At 38.6% G+C, this 14,157-nt stretch overlaps 1 protein-coding gene across 1 annotated transcript; it reads left to right on the top strand.

Annotated features, from left to right (window-relative positions):
* Nucleotides 1-7,853: 7,853 nt before the first annotated feature.
* LOC115793761 (maternal B9.15 protein) lies at nt 7,854-13,954 on the top strand. Its single transcript, XM_030748854.1, has 5 exons — nt 7,854-8,008; nt 10,869-11,046; nt 11,142-11,279; nt 11,457-11,811; nt 12,742-13,954. The coding sequence occupies exons 2-5, from the start codon at nt 10,874-10,876 to the stop codon at nt 12,937-12,939; spliced, it is 864 nt and encodes a 287-aa protein (XP_030604714.1). The 5' UTR covers nt 7,854-8,008; nt 10,869-10,873; the 3' UTR covers nt 12,940-13,954.
* The last annotated feature ends 203 nt before the right edge of the window (nt 13,955-14,157 follow it).

The raw sequence follows: 14,157 nt of genomic DNA, 5'->3' as shown, positions 1-14,157 counted from the left end.
GTATGTAACTTCACTTTAACAATACTTTACAAAGGTTTGTTACTTCCATAATAAATTTTCTCTCAGGAATGTGAGAGAATAACTGTAATTTGGCATCTTAATTAAAACAGATAATTGTGCTTTGCTATTTTTTCCTGCTTTTTTGTAAAACAGTAAATTTGCAAATTTGTGGAAAACAACAATAATTATATTTTGGCATTAAAAATATTATTTTCACTAAAGAGCTTTCACATATTGGTGGTCCCTGTGGCAAGTTTTTTTTGAAGTGTTGCTGCCATATATTGTTCAAAAGACATTTCCTGCTCTCTGTACTATTGTGAATTAACTAAAATGTTTTTTAAAAAATCAATATCAAAAATACATAAAATAGTATTTTTCAATGATTTGCTAATATTCCAGTCATTTCATTACAGCAAACCAACAAAACACTTTGCAGTTCTTAAAAATATATACAGTTCTTGCATCAAACTCTTTTGCTTTGATAAATTATATACACAATAATTTAACTTAGCACATGATACACAAACTATGCAGTGACGGTATGAATTTTAAAACCTGCTGGCCTTTGATTATAATAATACACTTCTGGCAAAACCCCAAGAAGTGTTAGGCATCCATTGCCTGTCCTTCCACACTGCCACATGTGAAACCATGACTTTACTTAATAACACTGGAGAAATGTTTTATAAGACAGGGAGAAGAAAAGTACCGGGAATTAGGAACACAGCTGTGTAATTGATGAAAGCAGAATGACTGTAGCTGACCTTGTTGTTAAATATGGAATATACATATGGAAGGCTGAACAAATGGTTAAAAAAAATCAACCAATTTGTCTAAAAACATTACACTGTTGCAGGCATCAACAAGATGTGTTTGAAAATGCAAAACAAAACAAACCAAAACTGCAAGCTCTCTAATCTTAATGGTATTTAACATTCATAATGACTAGTATACATTAACTATGAATAGGTCCTGTTGGAGTTGTAATTTTAGGGGTCCCCGAGTTTCTTTTCGGCCGAAATGAAGTGGATTCAATCCTGTATAAATCTCAATTAAAACCAAAGATTCCAAACAATCACTGGGATGAGCAGGATCCAATGCAGGCTGTTTATTAGACATATCAAAACACAGGCAAAGCCCAGGACACAGACGGTAACAGAAATAAGACAAGAATACACACATAGAGAAGAAAAGGAAAGGAAAGGAAAGAGAGAAACAAAGAGACTGGGACAGATGCAGAGACAGGAAGAGAAGAGAGACAAAGAGCAGGCACATCATTATATAACTTGAAGATCCTAACTCTGCCCACTTGCCTTCGACCCCTCTCAATTTGCAAAAAAGTGTTGTTCCCTGAAACCTGATCACAGACCACTTACCTCCAGACGTACTGCCAACTACATTCTCACGTGTGCTAAAAACACACAAATGTCACCAGCGTACCCCATGCTTTATGACAATTCTGACAGGCATAGTAAATAAAAGATCCTCTTCCAATTAAAAACTTTGCTACAACAACACTTTTTGGACAATCTCCACTTAACTAAAATTTATCCCCATAGTAATTCATATTATCCAAACACAGGTTGGTCTGCAGAACCAAATTCCAGGGGGCACACAGTCATAAAATAACCTGAAATATAACATAAGGTGATATATGTCAGGTTTGTCATGTGAACCAAAATGTGCACAGATGAGACTGAGGCCTCAAGCATAAATGAGAGTCAATATAACAGGCCTCAGTCTTATAGTACTAATCTAAAGCATACAGTGTTCATTAATCCAGTGTATATGACCACTATAATTATCACTAAATGATACAAAGAATGATAACTGTAAATACTAATATCAAAGTAATAAGAAATTCCCAATACCAGTAAGCACTTTTCATTACACTTCCCCTCTCATTATACTCTCCTTTCTTGAATTTTACTGAAGAATTCGTCTCTGTATGTTGTTAGAAGGTGTATGATTGCCAGCCCAGTGAAAACATACCCTTTCTCTACACAAAGGGAGGAGACTTGAGGAGACACTGAACCAGGGTTCATGCCAGAAACATGAAAAAACAACAACAAAACCAATAAAATGTGTTCCACACCTTTCACTCTAAGAGTGAAGGCTTACTCAATATATCTGTCCTTCAAAGGACTGATTCTTAACCTGTAACCTGCAAAGCGTGTTTTTATGTTTATTTTTTTTTATTTTAGATGTAGCTGATATGCATGTATAGATTTAGATTTTGAAGCATCTGCAGTTCAATGGAAAGTTTTTTTGTTTCTTTTTTAGAAAACCTGACAAGGTGACTTCATGTCTGTGTATGTTCTCAGTTAGGCTGGGATCATACTTTCTGCATCTGAGAGTCCGGTCGAGTCTGCATGACATATTTACATTACAATGCATCAATTATGCATGCACTCCAGGCAACGGACTACAAACTGACTTCAAAGAAGTATAACAGGAATGACTATTTGGCCGTCCCGTCTCTGTGTCTGTGTCTGCAACGGAGCATGATCAAGGCCTTCTCCAGCTCATAACATTTCTAACTCCCAATAAAACAGGCACCTTAACAGTCTTAAACACTTGAACTGAAGGCAACTGGAGTTCTTTTTTTTTTTTTTTTTAAGTTTGAAGATGCTTCATCTCATATCCAAAAAGCTTCAGCAGAAAACTGATAGCGAATCCTAGGTATTTAACTTGAGAGTCATCACTTCAGACCCAGCAACACCCTTAGACAAAAATGGGTTCATCCCAAGGACAAAAAACCTGGGAGGTTGGAGTGCAACCCCTTAAGTAACATCCTATATCAAGCTTCTGTTTGGACAGCTGCATACCATCACGCACCAGGATGAGTTATAATATTGATAACCTTGGTTCACAGCTAAGCTAGGGAGGATAGATTTGAAAAGGAGGACATGCTGTGGACTGGAGACAGAGGCACTTTGAAAATGCAGCCCAAGTACAGATTTAATAGCTCTAGGCCTACTCAAAGAAATGACACCACTCCTTAGCAAACGACTCTGCTTCTGTGAGGAAAGGCCTGAGGCAGTTAACAACCTGAAGGGTTTGTACTGAAAGACTTCTGCCCTCTCCACCCAGTACTTTTCAACACTTTTGCCCCCTAGTTCCACCACCTTGACGATTCATAATACAAACAGGTCTAGACACCCCCCTTGTTGTTCATCACTTCAGGAGATTCTCCCCAACCATAACACCTCTCTCAATATACAGTTCCTTTGATACTTTAATTTAAGGCCTATGCCAAACAATAATTGAATAAATTTCAATTTATTAACACTGCATATGTGGAATTGGGTGTTTTTGATTAGTGATTTTTTTTAAAGCATTAATCAAAACAATAATGTGACATCATTAGGAACAAACTGATTGCGAAAGTCATAAAATATTGAAATGATAAAAAGAAAAAGCCCCTCACAGACCCCAGTTGGTAGGTTGAGGGTTAAAGGAGAAGGGGCCCATTTTGAACAGAAAAGAAAGATGGTTTGAGAAAGAAGTAAAAGAGGCCATCTACAGCTTATGTCACTTCGTCCATAATTTGTTGGAAAAAGTGATTTTTGTAGTTTTGACTTTGTATACCACCAAAGCAGATTTTAAACAAAATAATCAATATGTGATTGATGTGCAGATTTTTGGATTCAATTCAAGGGGTTAAATAAACATTTTTGCATTAACTCTTTAGGACTTACAGTTATTTTCATACTTAGTGTTCCATTTTCAGACACTCAAAATTAATTGTACAAATTAACATCACTATAAATATAAGTTTTATCACGTGAATGAAAATCCTTTGCAGTCAATTACTGCCTGAAGTCTAGAAACCATGGACATCACCAAATATATTTCCTCTCTTGAGATGCTCTGCTAGGCATTCACTGGAGCCACCTTCAGCTGCTGTTTGTTTGTGGGTCTCTCTGTATTTAGTTCTGTATTTAATAACTAAAAAGAAGTCCTTTTTGGGTTGAGATCAGGTGAGTGACATAACTATCCCATTCTTTTTGCCATGAGAATCTCTTGGGTTACTTTTGCACTTTGCTTTGGGTCATTAGCCATTTGCCCTGTGAAACTCTGTCTGGTCAGGTTTGTAGAATTTGGCTGAATCTGAGCAGAAAGTATGGCCCTGTACACTTCACAGTTCATCCTGCTACTTCGATCAGCACTCGTATCATCAATGAACACTAGTGATCTGGTTCCACTGGCAGCTAAACATACACATGCCATAATGCTACCTCCATCATGTTTGCCAGATGATGCAATGTGTGCTTTGGATTTCAGGTTGTTCTTTTCCTTCTCCATATTTTTCTCTATAAGACACTATAAGACCATCTCCAAGCAGCCTGATGTTCCTGTGACCACAGCTGCACACATGATTCAGAAGTTTAAGGTCCACTTGAGAGTGGTAGCCAAAGAGCCCAGAACAACTTCCAAAGAGATTAGAGGTGAACTCCAAGGTCAAGGTATATCTGTGTCCTATCACACCATCGATCGCTGTTTGAGCCACAGTGGACTTAATGTTAGACGATTGAGGAGAACACCACTGTTGAAAACAAATCACAAAAAAGAGAGACTGGGATTTGCCAAAATGCATATTGAAACGCCACAAAGCTTCTGGGAGAATGTCCTTTGGACAGATGAGACAAAACTGGAGCTTTTTTTTGGCACAGATGCAAAAAATGAAGCATACAAAGAAGAAAACAGTTAAATATGGAAATATGGAGTAGGCTCGGTTATGTTCTGAGGCTGCTTTGTTGCATCTGGCACAGGGTGTCTTATCTGTGTAGGCAAAATATGCTACCCAGTGTCAGAAAGCATTGTCTCAGTCACAGTTCATGGGCCCTCCAACAGGATAATGACCCAAAACACACAGCTAAAATCTCCCAGGAGTGGCTCAGAGCAAAACATTGTACTATTCTGAAGTGGTCTTCTATGAGCCCTAATCTAAATGCTACTGAACATCAGTGGAAGGAGCTGAAACATGCAGTCTGGAGAAAGCACCCTTCAGACCTCAGTCAGCTGGAGCAGTTTGCTTATGATAAGGAGTGGGACAAAATACCTGTCGACAGGTGTAGAAATCTCATTGAAAGTTACAGAAATCACTTGATTGCAGTGATTGTGCAACAAAATATTAAGGGTACCATCATTTTTGTCCAGGCCAGTTTCAATTGTTTTTTAAAATAATTCTGCTGAACCACAATTCAAAAGCAATGTCTTATTTTCATTAGTTAATTTTCAGTAAATTTTTTATTTATTATTACTTTTGTCAGTTATTTCAGTGACCATTGTGGGTTTATCTGTCTTTAACAGAAGGGTACCAACACAGCCTTGAGGTCCCTTTCCAGATGCTTAACCCCCCATTTACACCTTGAATTGTGTCTTTATTGATGGCAGGGTGGGGCAACATCTCACAGAGAATTAACACATGGGTTCATCTCACCCTAACAGCCCACACCTTGACTGGCTTTATGACCCTAACGACTCACATAATGGGAAAGTGGGTCAACGATTCTTAGGACCAAGGTGACAATCCCATTACAGGCTCAATACCTCAGACCCCCAGTAAGCTTTTAGAACTGCAACCACTTCAAGAGGTTTTATTAGAAGTTATAAATGTTATGTCTGGGTTGGTCAGGTGTGTGTGTGTGTGTGTGTGTGTGTGTGTGTGTGTGTGATTTCATACATTGGAGCCGTTCCAGTCTGAAGCCGTTAAAACAGCCTTCAGGCTGTGGAACAAACCCCCTCCCAATTTGGGGGCTGGGAGACAGAAACTCTCTCTCTCTCTTTTAAAGATTAACGTTAAAACTTTGATTTTTGGTAAAGTTTATAGTTTATAGTTTGTATTTCACTAAGCACTAATTAGCAGGTATCTGTGTCTGTACAGTGAACCCACCCATACACTCTGTGGATGCAGCTTGCTAACCAGGCTTGCATAAGTTTGCTGACACGTTCACCCTAAATAAAATAAATACATATTAGTAGAGATCCTTCTCCCCAGAATTCCTGTAAGATCAGCCCACAATTGCTTGAGACCACATAATCTTGTGTTTTTGTGTTTTGTTTTGTTTTCATGTCATGCAAAGCTGGAAAAGTTCACACTCCACAAGAGCCATTTGGACTTTGAGTGAAATTGAGGTCAGCACAATGGCACCACCTAAAAACACTTTGTTTGTTTTGTCTGTTACAGTTATGCAAATCATCTTACTGAGTGCTTAAATACTTGGCAGATCTCTGCCAAGTCACTTTTTAGGAGAGACAAACACAGCACTCACCGCAAGGAGAAGAAACCTCTGCAGCATTATTGTAAGTAAAATTCTGATTTCCAGCTTAAGTTCTGATAAACTGTTTTTTTTTTTTCAGAATTGTAAACTGTGTGAACGCCGATAAAGGCTGCTACACAATCTGGGGGCAGTTCGTGAAAAGGTCATATTATATCAATTTGTCCGCGCTCAAAGAAGAATTAACAGTAGTTTTATATCAGCCAGGTACATTTTTAGTTGCAGTGGCCCTGGTTAGAGTCCTGCCTGGGACCAATAGATTTACATTTCTTTATTACTGTAACTATTTTACTATCAAGTTGCGTTTTCATTCACATCTCTTTTTTCATTTTAAGCCACATTCAGACATGCGCATATTTCTGTTAACGTCGTTTTATGCTGGAATTATACCCGGTCACTTTCCCGCAAGGACCTGAAATTGGCAGAAGTGGTCATTATGGGGAGTTTCAGTCCATTTTAAATGATGGAGACAATAGTTATCTTGGTCAGTGTAATTGCTGCTTGTATTCGTACTCGCTCTTAATGATGTTATTCTATATTATACGATTGCTGTTCACTCGCGCGTATTGTGTGTCACTTGTAGGCTGTTTCTTGATTTATGCTTCAGACGCCTGAGCTTAACGGTCTAAACGGACCCGTTTACTGAGGTTTCCTAAACTGTGTAGGATCCAGTGAGTAATTCGGTTATTAAAGTAACAAATACACTCGCCAAATAAAAAAATTCGGACCTTATGTATTATATTAATTTATTTATTTTCAAAAATAGCATGACCTTCATAATAACACTCTGGACTGCCCAGGCAAAAGCTGCCGCCGCTCACCTGTCTGAGATATCCCTGGCCTTCGGGCTACAGCCAGTTTCAGACTATCCACAGTATCGGGAATAACCCCGTGCTTTTATTTTGAAGGGTACGAAACTTTGGCTTTGCTTCAGTAGTTGTCTTACGCCACGACACGTGTGTGTGTGTGTGTGGGTGGGGGGAGTGCGGAGGTAAGCGTAGGCGTGGGGGATTTCCCCTCACTCATGTTTCATTTCAGTTAACTGTAATGCTTATGCAAATACTGCACTGTCCTCACAGCAATGTAACCCAACGTTACAGCAGGTTAGAGGCTGCCCTCTAGCCTGGTAGTAATTAGACTAATTAAGTTAACCTCTTACTTGTGATGGAATCTGCAGCTACATGAAGCTGCTGGTATGTAACAAACTCGCAAAAACTTTCTCTTAAACAAACAAACATAACACAGATTTACACGAAATCCGAAGGTTAATTCCACTGAAGGGTGACGATAATAGTAATAAAATGTTTATTTGTACAGCACATTCTAAAACACGCAGTTGCAAATTGCTTCACAGTTTGGATGAAACCACACCTTTGGAGAGTACAGCTATGTTCTCACTGTGGGTGGGAGGGACGCACCTCCCCACCCTCTTGGCTGTTTAGGCTAGAAAAGCGCCGCAGAGAGGATTTCGCTCTCTTTCACACTCATCAGCTGTTTACTCCGGTACTCCGGTAGTCCATATTTGGGCCGGGCGGGCGGGAGCTTGTCAGCGCTTGCTCACGGCGCGGAGCGAAGGAAGTGAGTCACACTGACGGTAATCTTACGTCTCTGTTGCTTTAGTTGCGAAGAGAACAAGGAAGAAACGTGCCACCACAGACCAGCGCATCAGCACCGAGGGGCAGGAGGCTACGGCAAGAGGAGAAACCTGAGGACACCGTTAAAATGTGAGTACTCACTTTTGTTTAGCTTTGAAGTTTCGTGTTTAGATACGTTACGTTTGGCTTATTGAGTTGTTTCGGTTGTGTTACGTCGCCGCGGGTTTAATTGATTAGATTTTTTTTTTTTATTTTAACCCCAGCTCGTTTAATATTTTAAAACTTTTTGGTTTTGTTGGTACCTGACCCCAGGAAAACTTGTTACTAATTCACTTGTAACTACCACAAACAGTTCAAAAACTGTTACATTGTTTAGCTGAACTGCCTACAACTGCAGGCTTCTCACAAACTTTCTGAATTTCCATTGGGGGCTTTCCGCGTCGCCAGAAAACTCAAAAACGCGTTATTTCCACCCAGTAGCGTGAGGTTTCCTTTATCACAGCAGACTGGGGACATTTTTATTTTTTGTTTTTTTGTTTTTTTTTCTTCTTTCTTTGTCTTGGTTTTATTTTATATCCACGGACAACAGCCCATAAGCACGTGAACACGTATCACATCGTGTCCCCATCTGCTTCACTCAGGCGTAAGAATATCGACGAAACCACAACAAAAAATCGGGTCACCTGGTCTCCACTTAGCAGACCGACATTTTAACAGTTTCATCCTAGTAGTTAAACATTAAAAACCGCAGTATTAGCAGCTGAGACAAACCCGAGCCTGAAAATAGGTCAAGTTGTTCTGTTCAGATGTAGAATCAAAACTATGTCATAAAGAGCAGCTCACAAACATATTGTGCAGATTGAGACCACTTTTTGGCATCACTGAACTTCTGATTATACATAAGTAATCAGAGAAAACAAACACCGTCAGTGATGCGTTTAAGTTCCCCTAAAACGTAAATCATTCGACTGTATAATACCAGCCACCTCTCTTTAGTAGAATTATAATAAACTAGCAGTGATGTGGGGGATGTTAGATTGTCGATGATGACCCAATCACAAGGACAAAAGTTGTCTCAAGATAAACCAGGAATTTAAAATATGAATATCAGTTTTAAAACAACAACCATTTATAGGCAAATATTGCAATGTATTCATATTGATGACTCTGTAATCTAGTTTAAAATAAATGTGTTTTTAATCAAGTAGAACAAAACAGGGGAAAAAAGAGCTATTCCTTCACTTTAGCGTCATTAACTTACTGTTTGTTTGACAGCAGTTTAACTGGCAACAATGTTAAACCATCCATCCATCCACCCTCCAGCCATCTATTTATCCAATTTAGGGTAATGTTGATAATCAATTACTAATTTATAGGTATCAATGCCCAAAATCAAAATAAAGGTATTGTATGTGTTAACCTGCTATAAAAAGAAAGTATCTTTGAGGTTTGACGTTTTAATTTTTAATTTTCTTATGTTATTTATTGTTCTTAATGTTTTTATTTATTTATTTTTATTTTATTATTTTATTTATTTATTTATATATTTTTATTTTATTTAGTATAGTCCTTGGGGTTACAGATCTTGTACAGCACTTTGGTCAACGTCGTTGTTTTAAATGTGCTTTATAAATAAACTTGACTTGACTTGACTTGACTTGATCTCAGAGAAAGAAAGAAACAGCAATGCTCAGATGTATTAGCTGCTTCCCTGTCCATCACCAGATCTGCAGATGCATGGTTTAAACAGCTGTTGCAGTCACCTATACCACAATTCTTTAATCAATTCTCAAATTATCTTATTGTCCAGAATATTTATTTACTTTTTTAAATTTAAATTTTTAATGGTGCAGTTACCAATGCAATCCAGTTACTCCAATCACCTTCTTTCTGTTTAAAGGGTAACCAGAAGAATATAGGTCAAGTTGCATTAAAAAAAAAAAATAAATAAATAAAAAAACATTAGAATAATATTAAAGATTCAGGGACTTTTTAAAAAAACAAACAAACTGTTTTTCAGAACCAAAACAGAAATCTGTAAGAAAAAAAAAAAAAAGCAGTAATAACAACAACAACAACAACAACAAAGTGTTTATGTGTGGGATCAAGGTAACAACCAATAGGGCAGCATGCTGCAACATGTATAAAAGTTTAGTTGGATGATGTTTAGGTGACGAGAAAAATGCAAAACAGAGTTAACATCAACAATCAAAAGAATACGTGCAATGTGTCCCTGTTTACCTCACAGACAAATTATAAACTGGAATTTCCAAGCTGCTGTTTCAACATCAAGGATGATAACACATTGATGTTCTCATAGTTCATGCAACAGCAAAACATTTGTTAGGGATTTAAAGATACTGCTTGTGTCACAGACTCATAGCTACTGTGGCTGAATCTAGCAGAGAAAATAATAATTTTCTGTCACAACACATCACACAGGCTGAAGCAATAGTGGCACGTTCCAAGCCACAATAATAAAGTACAGTTTGCACCTCAAAGTTCAAGGCTTGACTTTCTTGTCAGGGATAACAGCAAGATGTTAGCACAGTCAGCTAGTTTGGCTGCAAAGCTTGAATTGCCTTGGCCGCGAAGAGCACATTTTTCTCTCTGGTCAAATTGACACTGACACTCAACCCAAACAGGCATGCTATCAGAAAATAAACAGTGCGATGACCTCATTGAATTTGCATGGTCAAATTACTTGGATGTCACGTCTGCAGCACTAGTTTCCATCTCATTTGCCTGTTTACAAACTCTATCTTTCTGTCATCATAGAGTATGGTAATATATGTAAAATCACTCAGGGTATCCTGAAGGCAAAAAAATATGAAAAATAAACACTTAAGGGGCAACTGCGCAGGGAAATGTGATAACCGAAGTCCATGGTCTTCCACACCTCACTGAAGTCATAGTTTGCTAGCAAAAGAAACAAAATGCATGCACAGAATAACATGGATAAATTGTGGTTTTCTCTCTTTGTCTACAGTGACCATGAAGCAAGAGATCAAGGCTGGGGTAGACTTCCTCAAACGCATGGCTGTGTCACGTGGTGACCTCGATGGGGCCAAAGCAGAGCTGTTTGCAGAAAATCTACAAAAACTTCTGTGTGAAAAATACAAAGACCACTGGTACCCTGACTGTCCCAGCAAAGGCCAAGCATTTAGGTAATTGCTGTTTAAACTTTTACACAGTTGTCAATGACTGGCTTTTTCCTGCAAAGAAAAAACACTCCTAACTTTTAATGTTTGAACTTTAACAGGTGCATTCGTATAAACAGAAACATACCCTGCGATGACACAATCCTGCAGGCATGCAAAGCGAGCAACATCATGCCCACCAACCTGGGATTTCCGTCTGAGATGACACTGTGGATTGATCCTCTGGAGGTGTCTGCGAGGTGAGTCACTGGGTACCTGCAGAGGCAGACAGTGAAACAGACATTTCTCAGTCTAGCCAAGAATTACGAGCAAGCCATAGTCATGATGCAGTATATGAAATGATAAGTGAAAACAAGTAGGAAGTCAAGCTGGAAAATGGGTAACATGACTTAAAATAATCTACTTTTTTTTCACAGATCTAAAGAAAACAACAGTCCCTTTAAAGTTGCTTCTTTTGACAAGGAGGAGGAAGAGGAGAGTGAGGAGTGTGTGAAACATGACCTGGATGTGTCCTCGCTGGACTCTTTAAGCCAGGAGACTTCAGATTACCACTCTGCTACATCTTCGGATTGTGGTTCAGCTGCATCGAGTGACACGGAGGAGGAGGCCAAAGATGGGGAGGCACAGGGAGAGAAAGAAAAAGAAGAGGAGGTTGCTGAGAAGGGACAGAAGGGGGGACCGCGAGGTGAAACCTACAAAATAACCATGGTGCCCAGGATTCGGAAGCCACATGAAGATGGATCAAATAGGGTCAAATACCCAAGAAATATGGTAAGTTTATCTCACTCCCCATTTTCTTTAAGAACCATCTGTTGGGTTTTACCACAGTCTTTTTTTAAAGCAGTTACCTATGTGGCCTCATGGGTCTACATTAGTGAGCCTATTTGTTATGTTAATAAAAATTCACACTAATTAACCATTCTGCTGCAGGAAATGATATCTTTGTTACCATGAAAATGAGTACAGTAGTTTGTAGTCAGAAACACACATATACACCATCCAGCTGCCGTAAATATACACTCAATCTACAGATTCTTATCCTGTATGCTTTGTAAGACATTCAGCTGGGCATATGTGGTCATGTTGGTGAGGCTTTCCTAAAATGGAAAGACCTGTGAGAGTTGAATGCAGACACAGGTTATTTTTTTCTGCTTTATATGTAGCTTTGAGGGTTGTGTCTTTACTCACAGTCCAGGGTTACAAGACACATTCAATATGTTGCAATGTTTCACTGAGCCAGTAGGTCAGCATTGTTTTATCTTGTTTGCTAATCTTCATCAAAGTCGGCCCTAGCCTGCTGTTTTGCTATTGCGGTGAGTTGTATCACGTCACTGTCTGACGTTTGTGCACTGTGAAATTGTCTTCTTGTCTGGGTCAAGTAGCCCAGTTTTAGTGTAATTTCCACAGCAATTTGGGTCCATAAATCTGGTGAACTGAGCTGCTGAAAGAGTTCTGAGGGAAGAAGTGTGAAGAAGATTTATGGGTTTGTTGTTGAAGGCTGTATCAGTCCAGTGTTTTATGGGGTTTGTTGTGATTAGAAATTTAAAAAAAAACACTGAAGAATATTTCTTCATATAAATTACAAAATACTATATGTGGTAACAACAGATGACTGCTTTTAGGACATTTTGGACCAACTGGCTCACACTTTTCCTTCCTTTCAGATTTATTGTACTCATTCCAGTCTTTTTCTCTGTTCAGGTGCCTCCTAACCTTCAGGTCATCTACCACCCTACACCAGTGTGGCCTCAGTACAAGAAGCATGCTCCAGTGTTCCTCAGCACCGCACCACCACCTCCGACCCAACAGGTTGTTGGATACTACGTCTTGCCACGCACCTTTTCACAGTTCATCATCCCTCAGGCCCCCCTGCAGCCATGGAGAGCAGGGAAGGAGTAGTTCACCAGTTGTGAACTACGAGGAGGGCAAGGCTGGGGGCATTATAAGCATTATAAGCTGAGCCATCTGATGTCAGGCCTGAGTGCAGCTAAACTTGGACCAAAAGGTTTAACTGTAAAGTTTTTAATTATACCTTTCACAATCTGAAATAATTCCACTTTCTTTTGTTATTGATGGCTGTTACGCTGCACAGGGATACCCCAGAACTCAAGTGAAAACTTCTCATTTAATCTGTTATGTTTGCACTGTTGATTTTCTACTAATGAATTGTACTCAACAAGAATGATATCAGTCACTGGGTGCTTGAATAACTCAGGATTTCTCAGCAACATGTTTAATGCCAAAAAAATATATATATTTTTACATTTTACCACCTGTAACTCTTTGCCAGTGTATAAGTCACAGTTAATCATTGTGAAATGTGATTCAGGGTTTTAACCTACTGTAGCAATAGTGACAATATCTGTATATTAAGTAGAACAGACTGTTTTGTTTTTTTACTAAGCTACCTGTAAATATGACCACAACAGTTGAGCACTTTATAACCTTATCATATTTGTTGTAATTTATTTAGCCACCAGTGGATGGCACTCATGCCACATACAGTACATTCAGTTGTATATATTTTTTAAAACTTAGGTTGATGTACATTTCATATCTCACTTTGCCAAACATGAACATGTTTATTTAATAGCTTAAATGGTCTCTCTTGTAATATACAGAATACCTGTGTCACTTTGTTTTAATTGTAAATCAATTTGCTTAAGGCCGTGACTTTTATATTGTTCATTCTTTGCTATGAGAATCTGCTACAGCTTTATAAACCATGAATTATTTGACTTCGGTTTGATGCATATTTATTTCCATTTTACGCCACTGTGAAGCTTACGAGTTTATTGATTTGTTCTCAGTTTTTGCTTGAGTCATTTGTTTTATTGCAGAAAGTTAAACCATACAGGTTTTACCTGAAAATATTGTTCTGACAATTAATTGTACAACCTTTACTTCTCAGTAAAGTCTTTGCTTTTGCATCTAAATGTTGTTTGCGTTTTTACTTTTTTATATTTGTACTTGGCTTGGAAATCACCTGTCAGTATAAGAACTCTGCCTGAACGCATCCTTGGGTAGGACTGTTAAGTTACTGCCGTCAGCGGAAGTACTCCAGTGCGCTGGATGCGTCACATAGCCGAAGGTCACACCTTTGTTCCTCCTCGGACA

The sequence above is a fragment of the Archocentrus centrarchus genome, chromosome 16 (assembly GCF_007364275.1).
Source record: "Archocentrus centrarchus isolate MPI-CPG fArcCen1 chromosome 16, fArcCen1, whole genome shotgun sequence".
Taxonomy (NCBI): Eukaryota; Metazoa; Chordata; class Actinopteri; order Cichliformes; family Cichlidae; genus Archocentrus; species Archocentrus centrarchus.
Note: the sequence above shows the minus strand (reverse complement) of the source record. Positions and strands in the feature narration are given on the sequence as shown.

What these genes read in the sequence shown, in the direction of transcription:
- LOC115793761 (XM_030748854.1), top strand. Translation starts at nt 10,874, where the DNA reads ATGAAGCAAGAGATCAAGGCTGGGGTAGACTTCCTCAAACGCATGGCT. An exon ending in CCTCTGGAGGTGTCTGCGAG is followed by an intron (nt 11,280 to 11,456) that starts GTGAGTCACTGG and finishes TTTTTTTCACAG; the next exon opens with ATCTAAAGAAAACAACAGTC. An exon ending in TCAAATACCCAAGAAATATG is followed by an intron (nt 11,812 to 12,741) that starts GTAAGTTTATCT and finishes TTCTCTGTTCAG; the next exon opens with GTGCCTCCTAACCTTCAGGT.